This window comes from Hippopotamus amphibius, chromosome 2 (assembly GCF_030028045.1).
Source record: "Hippopotamus amphibius kiboko isolate mHipAmp2 chromosome 2, mHipAmp2.hap2, whole genome shotgun sequence".
NCBI classification, from domain to species: domain Eukaryota; kingdom Metazoa; phylum Chordata; class Mammalia; order Artiodactyla; family Hippopotamidae; genus Hippopotamus; species Hippopotamus amphibius.
The window spans coordinates 130,295,649-130,314,477 of NC_080187.1; the positions used below are offsets into that span (position 1 = coordinate 130,295,649).

The 18,829-nt window shown below is 50.8% G+C and overlaps 1 protein-coding gene across 1 annotated transcript in view; it reads right to left on the reverse strand.

Moving 5' to 3' along the window:
* ALDH1A3 (aldehyde dehydrogenase 1 family member A3) overlaps positions 1-18,625 on the reverse strand; it is a 36,069-nt gene extending 17,444 nt beyond the window's left edge. Inside the window, exons 1-7 of the mRNA XM_057724665.1 lie at positions 18,354-18,625; positions 12,499-12,603; positions 10,190-10,330; positions 5,712-5,841; positions 5,342-5,403; positions 3,260-3,388; positions 1,479-1,592 (exon numbers count right to left, since the gene is read on the reverse strand). Coding sequence (XP_057580648.1) covers positions 1,479-1,592; positions 3,260-3,388; positions 5,342-5,403; positions 5,712-5,841; positions 10,190-10,330; positions 12,499-12,603; positions 18,354-18,452 — 780 coding nt within the window. The 5' untranslated portion in view covers positions 18,453-18,625. The remainder of the gene's footprint in view (positions 1-1,478; positions 1,593-3,259; positions 3,389-5,341; positions 5,404-5,711; positions 5,842-10,189; positions 10,331-12,498; positions 12,604-18,353) is intronic.
* Between the last annotated feature and the right edge of the window lie 204 nt (positions 18,626-18,829).

The following is an 18,829-nucleotide window of genomic DNA, read 5'->3' on the forward strand; positions in this document are numbered from 1 at the left end:
ACCGACCATCCCCTGCACTGCTAGAGGTGGGCTTGGCCCAGCACTCAGCCGTGACTTGTCTTGGGCCGGGTGCCAGCAACTCAGAGCTGGAGGACTCTCAGAGACCAGTGGGGGCCTTAGGGCTGGGTAGCCAGCAGGAGGCAGGGCTGGGCTCTTCCAGGGTTGAGGCTGTTTCCTCAAAACTCAGGTGAGTGCTTTTTAAAACTTGGCCAGCTCCTGGCCAATGATCTGAAGGTGTGGAATAGATCCAGGTGACAAGGACTGTCCCCAGGGAGAGTAGCTGAAACAAACCAGCCTGCTGCAGGCCAGCGATCTCTCGTGGGGCTGAGGCATCTCTCACAGCCAGCGTGGCGGGGGCCTCGGTGGGAAGCACCCATCTTAGGGCGACGCCTGCCAGTGAAGCAATCCCTGGGGTCACAGCTGCCACTTTCTTGTGCAGGAGGCTGGCTCCCTGGTGAGAGCCCCACCCGGCTGGACCCAGGGGCAGCCCACAGTCGCCTGGAGAGGGAAGCCAGGAAGGCGCAGGGACAAGGGCACGTGCAGGGGCAGGGATGCTTCTGCCGTGGGGTGAGAAGACTGGGAAGACGTGGGAGCCACTGGGGGGCCAGGACCTCTCTGCCCCTCCATCCCCCTCAGTCCCCTGGCTTCCGGCTATTGTCCAGCAGCCATAGGAGTAGGACTTGGGTCCCTGGTTGGACTAACCTAGGAGGGAGAGGGGAACACTTATTGCCTGGGAAATTTTATCCATTTATTTTTTAAGTACAGAAGAAGTACTTTCTTATTAGAGACAATTCCACATATAGATCAGTGTAAATTAAAGGGGAAAGTTTTTATTTCCCCCTTACTCTGTTAATGCCCCAGGATCTGCCCCAGAGGAGACCACGGTAAGAATTTCTTGGGAGCCCTTCCAGGCAGTTTCTATTTCTCTACACACAGTCTTTTATTAATGGTATATATAGTATAGCATATAGACATAATATATACTTTCCTATAGTTTACTTTTTTGGTGTGTGCTTCACCAATAGCTCTTGGACAGCTTTCCTTATCACAATGGCTGTAAAGCATCGTATAGGATGGATATAATATACTGGAAAGTATGTCCTTGAGTGCTAATGAGAAGGATAGTTGCTAAGTAGTTGCTTCCGAATGGAATCTCTGAATCAAAAGTTTACGCTGTCAAGTGTGTGATCAGTACTACAATACTGCCAACCACCTTAGGCTTATTTTTAACCTTGATTATGCTGGTTGGAGATTTCACATTTTTATTTTATCTTATCTATCAATATTTTCTTCTGAGGCTTCTCAGTAAATAAATTAGATAGCTATTTAGTTTACAACCTGCACCAGTAACTTTTTTTGAAACATTGTTATGTACTAAAATGGAGTCAAATTTAGAAGGGTAATATATCATAGTTTAGCCTCTACAGGGAACATATTCCGTGATGGCCACTGTCCCCCGCAGCTGGCGAGGGGCTTACCTCTGTGGACCCAGTGAAGGCTATCTTGTTGATCTGAGGGTGAGAAGAAATTGCTGCTCCCACCGTGGGCCCGAATCCCGGCACGATGTTCACCACACCTGGAGGGAATCCTACCTGCGGGGAAGTTGAGATGGCATTCAGAGGCTGGGTGAGGTCCCTGAGCAGAGCACCCTCACCTGCAAGCTTGGGCCCGGGTCCTACACCCACCCCAGGACCAGACCCAGTCAGCCAGAGTGTGGGCAGGGCCGGGGCGAGGCATACACCCCACTTCCGCTGACCCTGTCCACCCCAAAAGGCTTCTGAGTGAGTGGGCAGCGGCCCTTCGTAGCAGAGCACCATTCTGTGTGTGTGTGTGTGTGTGTGTGTGTGTGTGTGTGTCTGCATGGGTCTGTCTCTGTGTGTCTGTGTGTCTGTCTGTGTGTTGGGGGAGAAGAGACACCTTGCTCACAGCCCCCAACTTAGAGGCACCTGCAAAATACCCTTCCTGGGCTTCAGCTTTCACTTTTAAAACCTGCCCCATTAATGTTCCAAATGGCAATATGGTCTCACGCCCTCAAAGTCCCTGCTGTTGCACCCGGGTCACGCCAAGAGCCAGCCCATCCTGAAGGCAGGGAACGACACTTCTTTCACAGTCACGCCTGGTACTCTGCACCTTCTGGGGCCCTTTTATTAAATAAGAATGCCACAAGTGAGCCGGTGGAGGGTGCTGTTCCAGCAGGGGATGCCAAACCACTAGGAGATGCCAGTGTCTTCGTTCAAACACATTATTTTAGAAAGGCAAGATTTTAGGACATGGTGCTTGAGTCTTTAGTTCTCCTAAACACCTTTTTAACCGGTTGTGACTTTAGAATCTGTAAGTCTCATTACTGTGATGTCATCAGGTCCTACAGCAATAGTCAAAAGAAAGCAAGAAACTGGACAATTATTGGTTGTGCGGCTTTACGTCCAAACAATAAAGGTCCTGCTTTCCGGTCGTATTAGCCCAGCTGAGACGTGGAATGAATGGATCTTTCCTTCCATCCCTCTTTTCTTTCTGTTCCTTTTTTTTTTTTTTTTTTTTTTTCTTGGCGCACGGGCTTAGTTGCTCCGCGGCATGTGGGATCTTCCTGGAGCAGGGCTTGAACCCGTGTCCCCTGCATTGGCAGGTGGATTCTTAACCACTGCGCCACCTAGGAAGCCCCCCTGTTCCTTTTTAAAACTCTTTGCAACATACAAATTGGGGACAAAAATGACTGAAACACGTTGCCAGGTGTGTCTGGAAGGAGGTGTCCCTTTGGGCTGTTCATTTCCCTAAGCGGTGGCTGCCAGGGAGAGGACAGTCGCACGAGAGCAGAGCATCGGTGAGGAGGCTCGGGGCTCAGCAGGTGCCCCTCCAGGGGAGCGGGCGAGGTCACCCCTCCATGAGAAGAGTGGACCGTTCTGCATACCACACACACAAGGCCCGAAGAACCTGCCTCTCAAGTGACCCTCCCGTAAATTCTCTGGATAAAACACGTGGTCCTAAACCATAGGTCTGAGCTCATCTTAAGAGCGAAGTATTATCTTAGGATCCGTGGGAGGAATGCAGTCTCTTCCAGCTCAGTGACCACAAGCAGGAGAGGGAACAAGCAGCTGCCAAGTGAAACCCAGGAGGCATTCCCTTCCCACTCAGCCGGGAGCCGGCTGGCACTGGCATGCACAGCACAGCTCCACCGGGCAGACTTATCTTGTGACGGTGGCCTGGTTCCTGGGACTGGGAATGGTACTGAGAACACAGAATACTTTCTCTTTGGATGTCTTACCTCTTTGATCAGAGAGCCAAGATAGAGGGCCGTGAGGGGAGTCTGCTCCGCCGGCTTCACAACCACGGTGTTCCCACAGCACAGGGCGGGTGCCAGCTTCCACACCAGCATCAGCAGAGGGAAGTTCCACTGCAGCAGGACACAGAGTGGGTGGGGGGCCCAGACCCACCTATGACACTGTCCTGGGGGCCCAGCAATGCCTCCATGGAGCACTTGCTTTGCATGGCTTAGATGTGGGGTTTAGGAGGTAACATAGGGGTATGCAATGACCAGAACTTAGCTTTGGGGTTTAGGAGGTAACATAGGAGTATGCAATGACCAGAACTTAGCTTTGGGGTTTAGGAGGTAACGTAGGAGTATGCAATGACCAGAATGTGCCTCCTAAACTGCATTCTGGGAGATGCGAATAGGTGGTCATTGCAAAGAGGATTCTGCTATAGGTATGCTACCTTCTCCTCTCGGAGGTTTACAATGCCATCAGCAGGTTAACATCTTTGAAAAGTCCCACAGGAACGAGGCCTTCCTCTCCTAGACACAAATGCCACAGGATCTCTTTCTCTTTGTACAGAACACATACTAATCCCCACTGAATGGGTGTTTGGTGAAATTCATCTTGGGAAATGCTGCCTTGTCATCCTTTCATTGCAGAGGCGGGGATACTGAAATCACCGTGACATTCAGCCTGAAAAGCACTCTCACCCGCCGTGGGCCAGGTACAGTTCCAAAAACTGCACTCATGCAATCCCACATGCCTGTGTGGGGCAGTCATGGCCAGACTCATTTCCTCCACTACACTGTTGCTTAAGTATCAACTTTGATGAGACGAGATGAAACTGAGCATCTCCAAGAGCGCAGTTAGCTTGATTCCAGCCATGTGTCATCCTTAACCCCCCAAAGAGTCCGTTTGGCTTCTTATGCTCCAAGGGTGCCCTTCCCCCCACCCTGCATGGCTGACCAGCCGCTAGCTGGGTTTCTCTCCCAAGCTCTACCTGGAATTCCTACCACTAGACAACAAATATAACATCTCAGTACCCAGGGGCCTGTGTGATTGGCTAATGACAGCAGGTGTTGTCATTAGTGATCAGGGTCCCCTTTTCTTCCGGATCCCCACTCCTTAGCACATAAATACCATCAGCTCTCCTCTCCTACCAGCAAATCTGCACCTTCTCCTGGCCTCTGCCTCTTCTAGCAGCTCCCTTCTCTCTCACCGCGGCTTCTGGAAGGGCTGTGCCATGGGCCCAGCTCCCTTTCCATCAGCCCCGACTCCCCTGATGCCTCTCTTGGGGAGCGCATCTAATAGCTGTGTTTCTGTCTTTTTGAATTTCTAGTCTTCTTTACTCACTCTATACCTATCTTTAGGTTACCCCCTCCCAACATGATCGGCAAGAGAACCTCTGGCCTGACCATTTCCTGGCTCTCAAGGCCTTCTGGTTGCTGAAGGGACACATCTTCCTTGCCCCCCGCAGAGCACTTCTCCAAGTGCTGCCACCTGCCCCCCCAGCTGGTGCGGTGGCCTGGGGTTTCCTCGACAAGATGGCAGCATCATGGCATCCCCGGCACCTGCCAGGCTCTCCACTGCCCAGAGAATGAAGTCCTGGGCCTGGGCAACACAGCACTCTGGACGCTGGGCCACCTGCTGGGTGCTCCTCCCCTTCCTCACTTTGTCCCCACCTACGCTCTGACCTCACCAGCTATCCTGCTACTGCCCTCCAAGTAGCCCAGACACTTCCATACCCTCACTCGGGCCACTCCTCCTGCTCAGAAACCCCTTTTTCCTGTTGAACCACTCTATCTTATCCTTCAAGGGCCCCCAGCTGAGAGATCACAGCCCAAGGGAAGCTGGCCATGCGTGACCCCTCTGGCTGGAATCTGTGTGTCTTCTGTTGCACTCCTGGAATCAGCCCCTCGACAGCAGCAATGGGGTCCGATCCACCTTGACCCTCAAGCACCAAGCTCCATGCCACAGAGCAAATGCTCAATTAATGCCAGTGCAGTCGAAATCCACTAAAAATTGGTTCCAAAGGCCACAGTGTCATGGGGTGGTATCTATACAGATCTATGTGAAAAAGCTGCCATACTTACAGGAGTGATGGCCCCACACACACCTATGGGCTCATGCCTGGTGAAACACACAACGTTGTCATCTGGAAGAGAGGTTCAACCGAGAAGAACACGCTCACATGAATCTAGGTTAAGAGTCTTAATAGTACAAAGACAAGAAAGAAATCCAGAAGCCCTCCAAAGCATCAGCGCTAAGTCCCATCTTTTCCACAAAGAAGTGGTTTTTAACTGGATAGAGGAAGAACTGGCACAGTGCCATTTCTTTTTGGGAACTGGGAAGGATGCTCTGGGGAAAAGACCAGGGGGTGCTCCAAAGAGGCGACCCGGAAGAGCGGGAAGACAGAGCCCCTAAGAGACCCCAGACGAGGCTGGGAATCTTCAGCTGGCTCACCTGTGGGGATGGTCCTGCCCTGTATTTTGTCTGCCCACCCTGCAAAGTATCGAAGGGTTTTGATGCAGCCTTCCAGGTCTACGAAATAGGCATGAAGGAACGGCTTCCCTGTGTCCATCGTTTCCAGAGTCTGCAATCATAAGACAACATATTTTTAAGGCACAGTTTTCCTTTTAACCATCAGGCCATTGAAGACAGGGCAGGGAGAGAGAGCAGAATCCTCGAACATTACTCTCAGGACCTCACAGCCATAGGACTCATCAGAAAGTAAGACAGCACATTTAAAATAAGACCTGTCTTAGGCTGTCAAGGACTGCCTTTCTTTCAAAACACCTCACCCTGGGGGGTCAGCGAGAGCATGGGCATGGGTCCTCCTCAAGGGGCTGGTTTGGAGACGGGGAAGAAATACGCCTTAGCACTGGTCTTCTGTCATCCGTCTGGAGCACCATTGCTCCAGCAGTGGGACCTGGCCACGTGGGTTTGTGCATTCTGGGAAGCTCTCAGAAGGTCTGTGGGCTTTGAGGGTGGCTGGGAGGGGGCCGGCTCCTCTAACAAAAGAGAAAGGGGGATGCGGGTTCTTTCTTCTCAGCCCCGCTGACCAGCACAGCTGTGGAGAGAGAGACGGGGCCCAGAAGCGTCATGCCACCCGCACAAAGACGCGCTCCATGCTCCTCCGGCACTGGGCTGCCAGCCGGATGCGCGGTGGGAAGGGAGCAGACGCGCCCCTGGTAGTGAGGGCAAGCGCACCACCGCTCAATGGCAGGGATTCTTCTCCGTTTCCAGCGAGGCTTAAGAGAACCCCTTTGTCCCTCAGACAAGCGGCCCCAGTTGAGCCCAGCGCGGAAACCTCCCGTCATCCGTGGCTGCAGGAAGTGGCCACCCTGACACATAGCCCAGGGCAGGATTCTCGTTTTGGAGTCACTGGGGTGAGATGATGATTTACAGAGGAACAGAGGCCCCTCCGTGTGCGCCCGCACACGCCTCAGTTCCGAGAGGGACGGCTCTGCTCCCACTTCAAGCTGCAGAAGCGGAGGCGGACGGAGCCCAAGGACTCATCTGTGTTATGCGGCGGTAGGCAGCATGGCTGGCGCTGAACGGGGGGCATCTGACCTTCAGTCAAGGCAATGACTGCTCTTTAGGCCACTGCCCCTGGACATTTGCCTCTGGAAAGGATGTAGGATGGCCTCATGCATGGCTAGGGCTACTCTATCTTTGCTCCAGGAAGGAACCAAGCATTCTCTGAAGAGGAGGCAACCACTTTCCTAGCTGAGTGGCTGTGGCAAGTCCCTGAATCGCTCCCTGCCTCAGTTTCCTCGTCTGTAAAACCACCACCACGATAATAATAATAATAGTAATGGTACCCACCTCACAGGACTACTGTGCAGGTTAGAGGAGTCCTACACATAAAGCACCAACAGCAGTCTCCCCATAGTGACGGCCGCATCCACTGTGCAAATAGTGATAACGACAGCTCTGACAACTGTCATCATTTTCCCTTTTGGGGCCAGACTGGTGCTTGGCAATCCTCATCTGGGGACAGTGAGGAGACAGGTCTGTGTGTTGCTAGAGATGACAGGGCTGGTCTGGGTCTGGGGTGTGTCTCAGCCCTGGGGGATGCTGCTTAGGGACCAAGTCAGGACCAGTGTGACAGCCAGTACACAGTACCTTTGGCTCCTACTGATTTACATTCCAAGCTGGAATTTTTATTTTCCCAGGGGAAACCCAACAATTGCAAATAACGCCAAAATTCCTCAGGGCCCAGTTGCTCCACACAGCATCTGCACATCTGTCAGTGGAATCAGGAATTTATTCTTGGCCCTTCCCTGGGATGGGAGAGAAAGGCAGAGGACTGGGGCAGAGCTTTTAGGGGACGTGTGGGGCCTGGAGCCCCCCTCCAACCATGGTTTACCTTCTCTGGCTGTATAAACTAGGACAGATTAGCTAACCTCTCTGGGACTCAGCATTCTCATCTTTGAAACAGGATAATAAATCCTGCAGGTTAAGTGCCTACCCTAAGCCTGGTACGTGGTGCACAGTCAGCAAGCACCGAGTATTTTTTATCACTAATGTAGTCACGTTTGCTTACTGGGAGGACAACAGGAATTTGCAGGTTGCTGTTATGGAATCTGTCCAAGCAAAACTGGGTCAGGGTAGGTTTAGGAAGGAAGTTCTTAAAAACAAATAAAAATAAAAAAAGATTCTCCAGTGAGTACACAGGCCTGGATCTGAGAGATCAAGTGTTGACCAGCCATTGGCACCTTTAAACAGTTATTGTGTCTGGACCATGAGGGCCCCACAGCTGCTCCTAAATTTATTTCCTTCAGCGTTTTAGGAGAAAAATATGCCTTTTGAAAAATTACCGCACGGTAACCCTCAGATACTAGAGAATGAAGGGAAAGTGCTGTGGGGACAGGCCCCAGATACCGCAGTGCCGAGGCTTCAATGAGCAGCTACGAAGGAGGGCTCCGCTTGAGAAGAGACCAAAGATGAGTGCCCAAAGCGCCAGAGTCTGGGTCCGGGTGCCTCAGGGAGGGAGAGAGAGAGCTGGGGCCACTGGATCTGCCACACAGGCTTCAAACACTGAACACGAAGTAAACGCCCAGCTCTGGCAAAGCCACCACGCTGGCAAGAGAACAGGACGAAAAAAGGCACTTTGTGAGAGAGAATGAAGGAAAACCCCATCAAGGGTTTCCCACCATGTGGTCTGGGTTTTAAAAACTGTGTTTGCCAGTCATTCTCTTGTCCCTTTCATGATGTGGTGAAGAGCTGGATCTTGTTTCTTGTGGGCAGCGAGGTCCGATGGCAGAGGGACTTGCTCTAAGTACTTTCACACCAGTCTTACCAGGACAGCCCAGGGGGCTGAAGGTAAAGGTGGTCTTGCAGCCACTGCTCCCCAAGATGCTACTGCCGCTTGAGGACAGGGTGGGGAGGGTGCCCAGGCACATCCTCTCCCGCCTGCTCTTAGTCCTCACGGACATTGCAGACCGATGAGCTCATGCTGGGTGAAAACAGAAATGTTTTTGAAGAAGCCAGTTTGGCAGCTTGAGAGTTGAGACTGGCTTTTGTTGCAGGAAGAAACCAGAGGCTCTGCGGAGAGAGACACTGACCCTGTGAGGGAGCTCTCCTCACCCGGCTTCGGGCTGGCCAGATGAGGAGGGAGGAAGGAAGGTGCAGGTCTCTCTGTGCGGATGCACCCTCAGGGCAACGCACCCCAGAGGAGCACCTGAAATGTAGCGTGTCTCCACCTTCCACCCCAAGACACACACTCAGAGCAGTTTCAGAGTCCTAGCTGGCACTGACCTCCTTGTGGGTGTCCACTTGACTACTCATTCCTGACATCAGATCAAGAAAGGAAAGAAACATTTTTCCAAATCAGAGGCCAAAAAGGAGATTTCCTTTCCTACCAATGGGGCTTCCAGGTCTGGGGCAAGTTTTACACAGGAGTCTGAGCCAGATGAGGGCTGCATGTGCACACCGCAAAGGACCTCAACGCACAAGGGGACCCTGAGATTTCCTCTGATTCATCACCCACCGCAAGACCAAAGGGAAGTCTGAGGATCCCGTTAAATTCTGCACTTACAACTCCTAATTGTCTTCATAACCCATCTCATGAGAGCCGCCCAACCTCGTGCAGTGGGATGAATAAGATCCCTATTTTGCAGCAGAGGAACTAAGGTGCTAGAAATCGCTGGGCAGGAGAATGTGTAGCTGAGGTTAGAACCTGGGTCTTCAGATAGCATTATTAATAACAGCTACCATCTATTTAGTGCTTACTGCACGACGGGGGCTGCTAAGGATTTTAAACGATCATTCTCACGACACTCAGATGTCATTATTAGTGACACTCTCCATGAAGAAACATATGCTCAGGGAGGTTAAGCAACTTGTCCAAAGTCACACAGCTAGTAAGTGGCTAGGGGTTTGAACCTAGGTCTTTCATACTCTGAGGTTTCCTGTAACTAGGCTATCCCACCCCCACCATCACTCACTTCAGGGGTGAAACAGGTGATTTTTATATGGGGACACTTTTTCTATGTTAAGTGGTGGCATTTATTTTCATAAGTATTAGAAAAAAATGCACCAGCACATTAAACCTGTAATTTCATGGATATTGTCACTTAGGATGAGGTTAAGTTTCACTTTAAAAGGGAGTTCACATAAGAAAACAAGTTAAGCTCGTAACTGTGCAGGTGGGACCAGGATATGGCCCGGCCCAGCTGTCTGTGAGCATCTCAAGTCTGGGAACCACTAATGGAGCTGAACTTCTCCCAGGCCAGGAAGATGAGGTGCAGGGGGCAAACGTCTGACTTCAGAACGAAAAGTATGTGTCCTACGGCCAGAGAGCCATACCTCAAAGGATGAAGCAGTCCCACCACCACCCACAACCGCACCCTGGGTCCTTTCTCCCACACTCTGAGAGGGACGGGCCCTTGGGGAGGCAGGCTGGTCCCACGCCTCCCCCACGTGCATCTACTCACGGCCAGGACGGCGCGGTCCCTCTCCACGAGGTCCGCCAGCTGGTGCAGCAGCCGGCCGCGGCTCAGGGCATCCAGCCGGCGCCACGGCGAGCCCCTCTGGAAGGCGGCTTGTGCGGCCTCCACGGCCTTGTCGACATCAGGCTGCAGGGCCGAAACCACAGAGAGAGTGTGTCACATTTCGCTGAGGGCTCAGCTGGCAGAGGACAGCAGCGTCCTGCCTCCACCCCACCACAGAGGAAGGAGGGGCGGCAGGCAGCTCGGAGCAACTGCAAGGCTTCCAGTCACGTCAGTGGCTGGGGGCTTCCAAGTGAATTTTTTCATCTCAAGTCTTTCAAGTTTTCTACAATGGCCAAGGATTAACTTTCCTTCTGATTATACAAAGTGCTTAAAACAGTCATAAAACCACTGACCTTAATTATTTTTCTTGGTGACCAAAGCAGGAAAAGATCATCTACTTGCTATCTCAGTTTGGATACAAACACATTTCCACAGCTCACCAGTTAGGTGGGAAATGTCTGCCTTGGCATCTTACTTCAGCTGAGGACTGCAGTCCAATAGCAAGAACGGGGGTACAAGTCCTCCTCTGGACCTCAGAACTGACCACATGGAAAAAGTCCATTGACGGGGAGGATTAGGAACTTTTTCTCCCTTTAGCCTCATCTCACCTCCCCACTGGGGGCAGAACTGTGATCATTTTATAGACAAAGCACTGGATCATCTACGCACTGACAGAAGAATTACAATCAAAACTTCTTTCTTACTAGGAAGAATGAGAGCTGTTTAGAGTAATGACACATTCTTTTTTAATTTTTATTTATTTTTAGATATATATTTTTGGCTGCACCCCGCAGCATATGGGATCTTAGCTCCCTGACCAGGGATTGAACTTGTGCCCCCTGCAGTAGAAGCGCAGAGTCCGAACCACTGGACTGCCAGGGAATTCCCTGACACCCATTCTTACGTTCAGGAAAATGGGGTTTGAGGCTCTCGTTGCTGATGGGCAGGGGCTCACCGCCCCCCCCCCCCCAGGCCCCTCTGAGCCTCTCTTCCTTAGGGAGGTGCAGCCAGCAGTGGATATCTGACCCCAGTCAGGAGGGAAACTTCACCAAGACTCTATGTCTTCATAAAGACACAGAAGCTTTGGCAAGGGAGAGGACTTTGAATTCCTTGTCCCAGGCTTTAGGGTGGAGGCCAGGACCTCTCCAGCTGCAAGGACAGGGAAGCCTTTGTCTTCTGGCGCTTGGAACAGTTACTCAGACCAAGGGATGAGCCAGAGCTCAGGGCAGGGGTCTCACTCTCCTCCCTGATACCTGGATACCACACCCGAGAGTCCCACTGGGCATCATGCCCCACCCCTATGCCCTCACATCTTCACATGAGCTCCTTGGCGCTAATATCTTTGTAAACAGAGCTTCGCATGGGGCGTTGCACACGGGAGGATGTGTACAGGTGGAAACACTGTGCATTGTACACCTATCATAAAACTATGGCTAGTAGGATCAAAGTCAAGCCTATTTTAAACGTGTCACTCACCCTGTTCACATTCCACATTGCCTACACACTCAAGAACATCAGATGAGTACTCGAGGTCGAGGAGAGGGTTACGTTCCCCTTCCCTCCTTACAAAAGCTGTACCTTCAACTTTCCCCCAATGACACATATTCAAAAGATATTTCATGGTTTGAAATGTATCAAGGACACATCCAGGAGTCCCTTAGCTTTATAGATAATTATATATATGTATTATTATATATATATGTATATAGTGTGTGTATATATATATATATATATATACACACACATACACTGTAACATAAAATAGACCCTGAATTATCAACTAGGGTTATAAAGTATAGCTTATACAATCATTGAAGTTTCTGGTAGAAAAGAAATCTGGCAATTGCATGACACGATTACCCCTGTGTGACTTAGCAAGACTTTTTTCCTTCTAGCCTTTTTTTAAAAGTGTCTCCTGCCAGAATGCTGCATTTGGTGAAACATACCAGCCGGAAACGCTTTCTGGAAAGATTCTTTAATGCCGCCAGGTTCAAATAATTGATAAAAACCTTTCTTTTAGCCACGTGATAAGGATAGCTGAGGTCATCCTCATAGATGGAGAAACATCTATCAAAACAGAGTGACTCTGCAGTGTATCGTCCCTAATTGATCCCATTCTGAGCCATGTGTCTGAGAAGCAGCTCGCTTAGGTCCGACCTCATTGTGGGCCCGTTCTGTCTTTTAGCTCAGCTGAAGCGTTTCCTTATCCTCTAGTGATCTGTAATTGAATTACTGGGGGGGGGGGCACCCACCTTATCTCCTTCTTCCACTTCACATATTTTCTCTAGAGTTGAAGGGTTATATGTGGCAAACTTTTTTCCACTCTTGGATTCGTTCCATTCGTTGTTGATGAATATCTAACCAGGAAAGGAAGTTGTAATGCATTAGGCTTAAATCAAAATCATATAATTCCAACATGCTGAGGACCTTAGGTAACATCTTTTCCTTCCCTCCCGCCAACCTACCGCCTGCCATCTTACAGGTAGGACCCGGAGCGGGGACGGAGTCACATGCCCAGCCGGGAGCATACTCAGAATTAGAATCCAAGTCTCCTGACTTTTAATACATTTTCAGAGAACTACATTTCGTCACAATAAAACTAAGGTACAGCCACTATGGAAAACAGTTTGGAGGTTCCTTAAAAAACTACAAATAGAACTACCATATGATCCAGTAATCCCACTCCTGGGCATATACCCAAAGAAAACCATAATCCCAAAAGAAACATGTACCATAATGTTTATTGCAGCACTATTTACAATAGGCAGGACATGGAAGCAACCTATATGCCCATCAACAAATGAATGGATAAAGAAGATGTGGCATATATATACAATGGAATATTACTCAGCTATAAAAAGGAATGAGATGGAGCTATATGTAATGAGGTGGATAGACCTAGAATCTGTCATACAGAGTGAAGTAAGTCAGAAAGAGAAAGACAAATATTGTATGCTAACTCATATATACGGAATCTAAAAATGGTACTGATGAACTCAGTGACAAGACAAGAACAAGGATGCAGATGCAGAGAATGGACTGGAGAACTCGAGGTTTGGGGGGGGGGGGGTGAAGAGGAAGCTGAGATGAAGTGAGAGAGTAGCACAGACATATATATACTACCAACTGTAAAATAGATAGCCAGTGGGAAGTTGCTGTATAACAAAGGGAGTTCAACTCGAGGATGGATGATGCCTTAGAGAACTGGGACGGGGAGGGTGGGGGGGGAGTCAAGGGAGGGAGGGAATACGGGAATATGTGTATAAAAACAGATGGTTGAACTTGGTGTACCCCCCCAAAAAATAATAAATAAATAAAATGAGAAAAAGGAAAAAAAAAACTAAAGTAATTTAGAATTTTTTGTAAAATGTTCTCTTTCCTTTTTTAAACAATAAGATGGATTCACAGAGAAATAGCACAGTTAGATGGTTACATAAAGGGTATAAGTTAGATTTTACACACTCAGCAAGTTTGGTGGAAGATTAAATATGTAAACACACACACACAACACACAGAGTGCCAAGCAATTCGCCTTTCCCTGAAGAGTATGTCAGCAGTGAGCACTCCCTTCTCCTTCCTGCAGCCCCAGCTAGATCGCCAAAGAGCTGGCTTTATACAAGGCTCTTACTATAGCCCTTTAGCCCTCACTACTGTACATCAGCACCCCTCCCCCATTCTCTTTAAAATGTCTTATTTTCATGTTGGGCTTAATAAAAGCCAGTGTTGGAATACAAAGATAAGTATCTGGGTTAGGAAATGTTCTGGTTGTATTAACATATGTAGCAAATAACTGCTTATATCCAGAACCAAAGAATCAACTCATGAAAATCACTTAGTTCTGAGACTCAGTTATCTAGAACACAGCCGAGAATAGAGACCTTAAAAAGAAAAAGACATCAGGAGCAAACTAAAAAGAATTCACAAGTCCATTCACTGAAATGTGCGTATTATTTACTCTAGTTTACCCGAAGTTCTAACTGCCTTAAAAAGCATTAAAAGAGAGGGCTCTGGGGAAAGAACTAGGAACAGAGGTGACAGATAATATACAAAATATGTTCTGACAGAATGGAGGTCCTGGCTACCCAGCTAGAGGACAGAGAATTTCCTGCTTGGGACAAGCTCATCGTCAGAGCCCATCATGGCATCAGAGGGACCCCAGTAGCGAACATGGCTAAAATGCTTTAGAAGCATTTCCATCAAGTAAAAAGCCATCAATAATTTCTAAGTACAGAACTAGCTCATCAGATTCCATCTCTATATCCATACGCATATGTTTATATGCATATCTCTATATGCATATCTCTGTGCATTCATTCTGTCTCTATATCTATGTACATATCTTTGAGTCATTTAAAGGGAGAATTGCGTCACTGCAAGGACTAATTTCAATGACTGTGAGTTTTATTCATTTGGAATACTTGACTCCCCAGTGAGGACAAATGAGGGGGGAGCCGACTCATCCAGTGAGCACACCTGACTGTGTTCTCTGTCCTGGGCTGTCCTGTAAAACCTCCAAAGCTCACGGGGAAGGAAGCCCACTCTGGGAAGCCGCTGGTGCACTGTTTTGATAACTCTCCCTGGAAAGCAGGGAAATTTGAGTGTGGCGGGGACAAAGCACAGAAGGCCAGCTCTGGCTGGGCAGGTGGGTAGAGAGCCCCAGCCTCCCTGTGTGAGGTCCAGAGCTGAGAGCGACCCTGGACCGCGGGATGTGCCCATCAGACTTCTGGAAGCTCAGCGCCTTCAACATGAGGCCAGGCCCCCAGGGAAGCGCGCGGAAAAGGCCAGGCTACAATTACAGGTTTATTCTTCCAGCTGAAACCCAATCCAAGAGTTCACTTTTGCCATCCAGCAAGCAATCACTCGGTAACAGTGAGAAATTAATAAGTAGAGAAGAGAAGCTAAGTTTGCGTGGGGAGGAAAGTGCAGCCAGGAAGAGAGGCCCATTTGTCGGAAGATGAAATTTCGTGGGTTAGATAATAGAGACTGTCAGTGAAAACTGCTGATTCCAGGACCTTCCTGGTATCAATTCCAAGGGGGAGGGAAAATGAGAAGGTGGTAGAAGAGAATATAAATAAGGGGATAAAAACAGATTGCAACGATCAGATGTCTGTTATACTTCATCTCCGAGCACGTTCCTCCAAAAAAAAAATTATTTGATCGTTTATGACATTGATCCTTAGCCCTTTATAATCAGCAACTTAAAAACAATTCAGACTGCTCAACTCTACTCTTACTTTCCCATCACAATGTTTCTAATCTAGCAAAACATGTTTTCTTTATACTGCATTAGTAAGTAATTTTGTAAGTGGTTTCTACTGCTGATTTTTTTTCTCCAAGAAAAGAAAACAAAAACACAGATGAGGAAGGGGTCAGTGAGTTTGGCTTACCAATTATGCTGGCTGTCTTGTTTTGAACCCCAAATCAGGAAAGTGGGTCTAGAAAAAAACTGTTCCCCTTGACTTGTGAACTGGTATGAAACAAAACTTATAGAGGAATAAAAGTATGTTACATCGAGTGGATGGGGTTCACATTTCGCCGAAGGAATGGAATGATACATTATCCAAACTGAGCTGGAAAACCACAGCTGTTATCAGGACACGGGTGACCCCGAAGAGGTGAAGGTGGTGGTTACACAAGTGAGTTCTGCTAACACCACTTACAGACGCTTCCACTGGACCTCAGCTATGCTTAAGGGGAGTATGTTTTCAGAGAAGGAGACTTGAGGGAATTTTATTTTTCATAAAAGAGATCATAAAAACCAGTGTTTTAATGGGCCAGGAAATCTTAAAAAAGAATTTCTGCTACTGGAAGAACTGTTAAGGAAAGGAACAGGCCCTCTGAAGTGAAAAGGACTGCTACCCTCCGAAACCTATGTGGTGATTTTGGGGGGACCCTCCCCTCACCAAAATCACAGAGCAGAGCCCAGTGTTAAAACGTGAGAACAAACAAAGGAGCTCCAGCCTTCCAGAGACTGGATTTACCCTGGGAAATGACCCCTCAAAAGGCTGGGGCTCAGACCCACAGTTTCCAGCGTGTCCTCCGTTAGCTAGAAGCACCGAGAGTCGGGTTTGAAAATGAACAGACTGTTGCCGCTGCTACGGCCGGGGGCCTCCATACTGTAGTTCTGTTTCTGCGGCTTCTTCCCTCGGCCCCGGGGGGCTGCCTCTCCAGCCAGAGGCTCCCTCAGCATTGCTTGCCTGGGCTCCGCACCCGCAGTCACAGCCACACAGGCTGCTAGGAGGAGGCCTCCATGGAGGTGGGCCCGCAGCAAAGACGGAGGCAGAGGCCTTGCCCTCCAGAGGAAAGGAGGGTCCAATGGCCTGCTGTCAGGCTGTCGAAGTTATTACTGCCTGGGAGTCCCCTCCATCTCACGCCCTTCCCTCAGCCTTCGTCACAACCCGGTTCTGTTCCACAAAGAAGAGGGGGCACTCAGAGGACAGCAAACACGGGTCACTTTGTGAGTGTGCTAGGATCTACCTCGCTAAGGAAGGGCTGCATTTACACTTGTAAAGGGCCACAAAGAACTGCAGACAAAGAGGTACCTTTCCATATGTGGCTGCATTGCCCTGATAGCACTAAAAAAGGCAAAAAGGAATAGGAAAATAATATATGTAATTTCTGGTTTCTATATCGTTTTTAAAAATCCAATAAAACAGAAATAAAACAGCGCCACTGTCACCAACAGGTGACCACCAACAGTAGTAGGGGCTAAAAAAATTTCAGCACTGTTTCCACTGCTCCCAGAATATGAGTTGGAATTTGCACTCTGAAGCTGATACTACTTAGGAAACGACATTAAAAATAATCTCCATCGAGGTGTGTCTGTTGATTACAGAGCCCTCTGGAAACAGCTAATTTTAATGTCATGTGATCAGAGGTCCAGCCGACAATAAGTGCCAAGGGATCAAAATCGGAAGGCCACACATAGTGGCCTGCAACTTTCTCTGCTTGATTAAAACTATGTGAAAGACATAATTGCTACGTTTGAAAGTAAAATTGATGGAGGAATTTTCTAAGTGCTGTGTCAGCTGGAGTTGGGGGCAATGGATAAAAATGCAAAAATAAAAGGAGACAAACTTGCAGAACGCGAAGCTAACCGTGGCTCTTGGCCTGCACCCTCGAAGTGCCCCCAGCCCTAGCCCAACGGCTTCCAAACAGCGTCGGGGTGTCCTCCCACCGGAGGGGACGCGCTCCCCGCTGGCCGCGGAGCTCGCGTTCCTGCTCAGCCCGAGCTCCGGGCCTCGCCATCTTCCTTTTCGCCCTAGGCAGGTGATCTCACCGCTTTGCCGCTGCTCCAGCCTCCCAAGGCGAAGCGCAAAGACAGCAAGCCTCGGGACTCCGCGGCGTGATGGGACCCTGCCACCCGCGGTTTCCCAGGCCCAGATCTGAGACCACGATCTGCCAAGACCAGGGTCTCTGGGCTCCGGGACCGTCTCATCCGTGAACACCTTCCCACTAGCCCTCGCTCTACTGGTAATCTGGTACCAGCTAAGCACAGGAGGTGCCCGACTTCTCTCCGCTTGCTAGCGCTGACGTTTCCGGACACTTCCCGAGGCAGCCTGACCTCTCAGACCGGCTCTTGGCGTTTTCAGGCACCCTCTGACCTTGCCGAAGCCCGACCTCTTCAGCCCCGGAAACTACGCCGCAGGGTCTGCGGGGAGCCCACCGCGTCCAAGCCACCGCGCACCACCGCTCGCCTTCAAAGCGGGCCCTGTAGGGGCACGTCGGGGCCGCACCGGATTTTCAGCCTGGCACCGCGCTGCGGCTGCAGAGCCTCCCTCGCCCGGCTTTGGCGCCCGAGAGCCCCTCTGGGGGTGCGGATCTTGGAGTCCCTTTCGGGATGTGCGGTGGACGCGGGGGTCGGGGGCGCGGCCTCCCGGGATGCCCCGTGCTGAACTCTTGCTTCGGGAGGGCCGGGCCGGGCGGAGAGGCTCGGGTCACAAGAGCGCCGGGCGAACACGGCTGAGGTCGCACCGCCCCAGCTCCCCGCACGCCCGGAGCGGAGCAGCGGGGCTCCCGGCCTCCTGGCCCCTTGTCCCCGCCACCCGGGCCGGACAGCTCAGCGCGGTGCCAGGCGGCCGTCGAGTGGGACGCGCGCCCGCCTCACCTTGGTGAACTTGACCTCCAGGTTGCGGACGGGGCGCGGCAGGGCGGGTGACTTCCTGTCCGGCTGCCCGTTCTCCACGGCCCCGTTGGTGGTGGCCATGGCTCCTCCGCGCTCCCCGGCCCGAAGCGCCCGAAGCGTCGGTGCCTGCTCCAGCCGGAGCTGTGCGCAGCCTGCTCTTGGGGTGACAGCTCTGAGCCGCTTTATGGAGCGCCCCACGCCTCCCGCCCGAGGGGGCTGTCTAATTGGCTGCAGGACGGGAGGAAGGGAGGGAGGGAGGGAGGGGAGGGGAGGGGAGGGGGCCGGCCCGCCTCACCCCACCCCGCCCGCCGCCCCTGCGGGAGCCCGGCCACCCTCCGCCCGGCCACCGCGCCGCGCGCTCCTCGCCCCGGAGGCGGCCCTTGGAGGAGCTCCCCGAAGCGCCGCCGGGCCCCGGAAGTCCCAGGGCTCGGGCAGCGGGCCGGGTCGGGGAGCGAGCG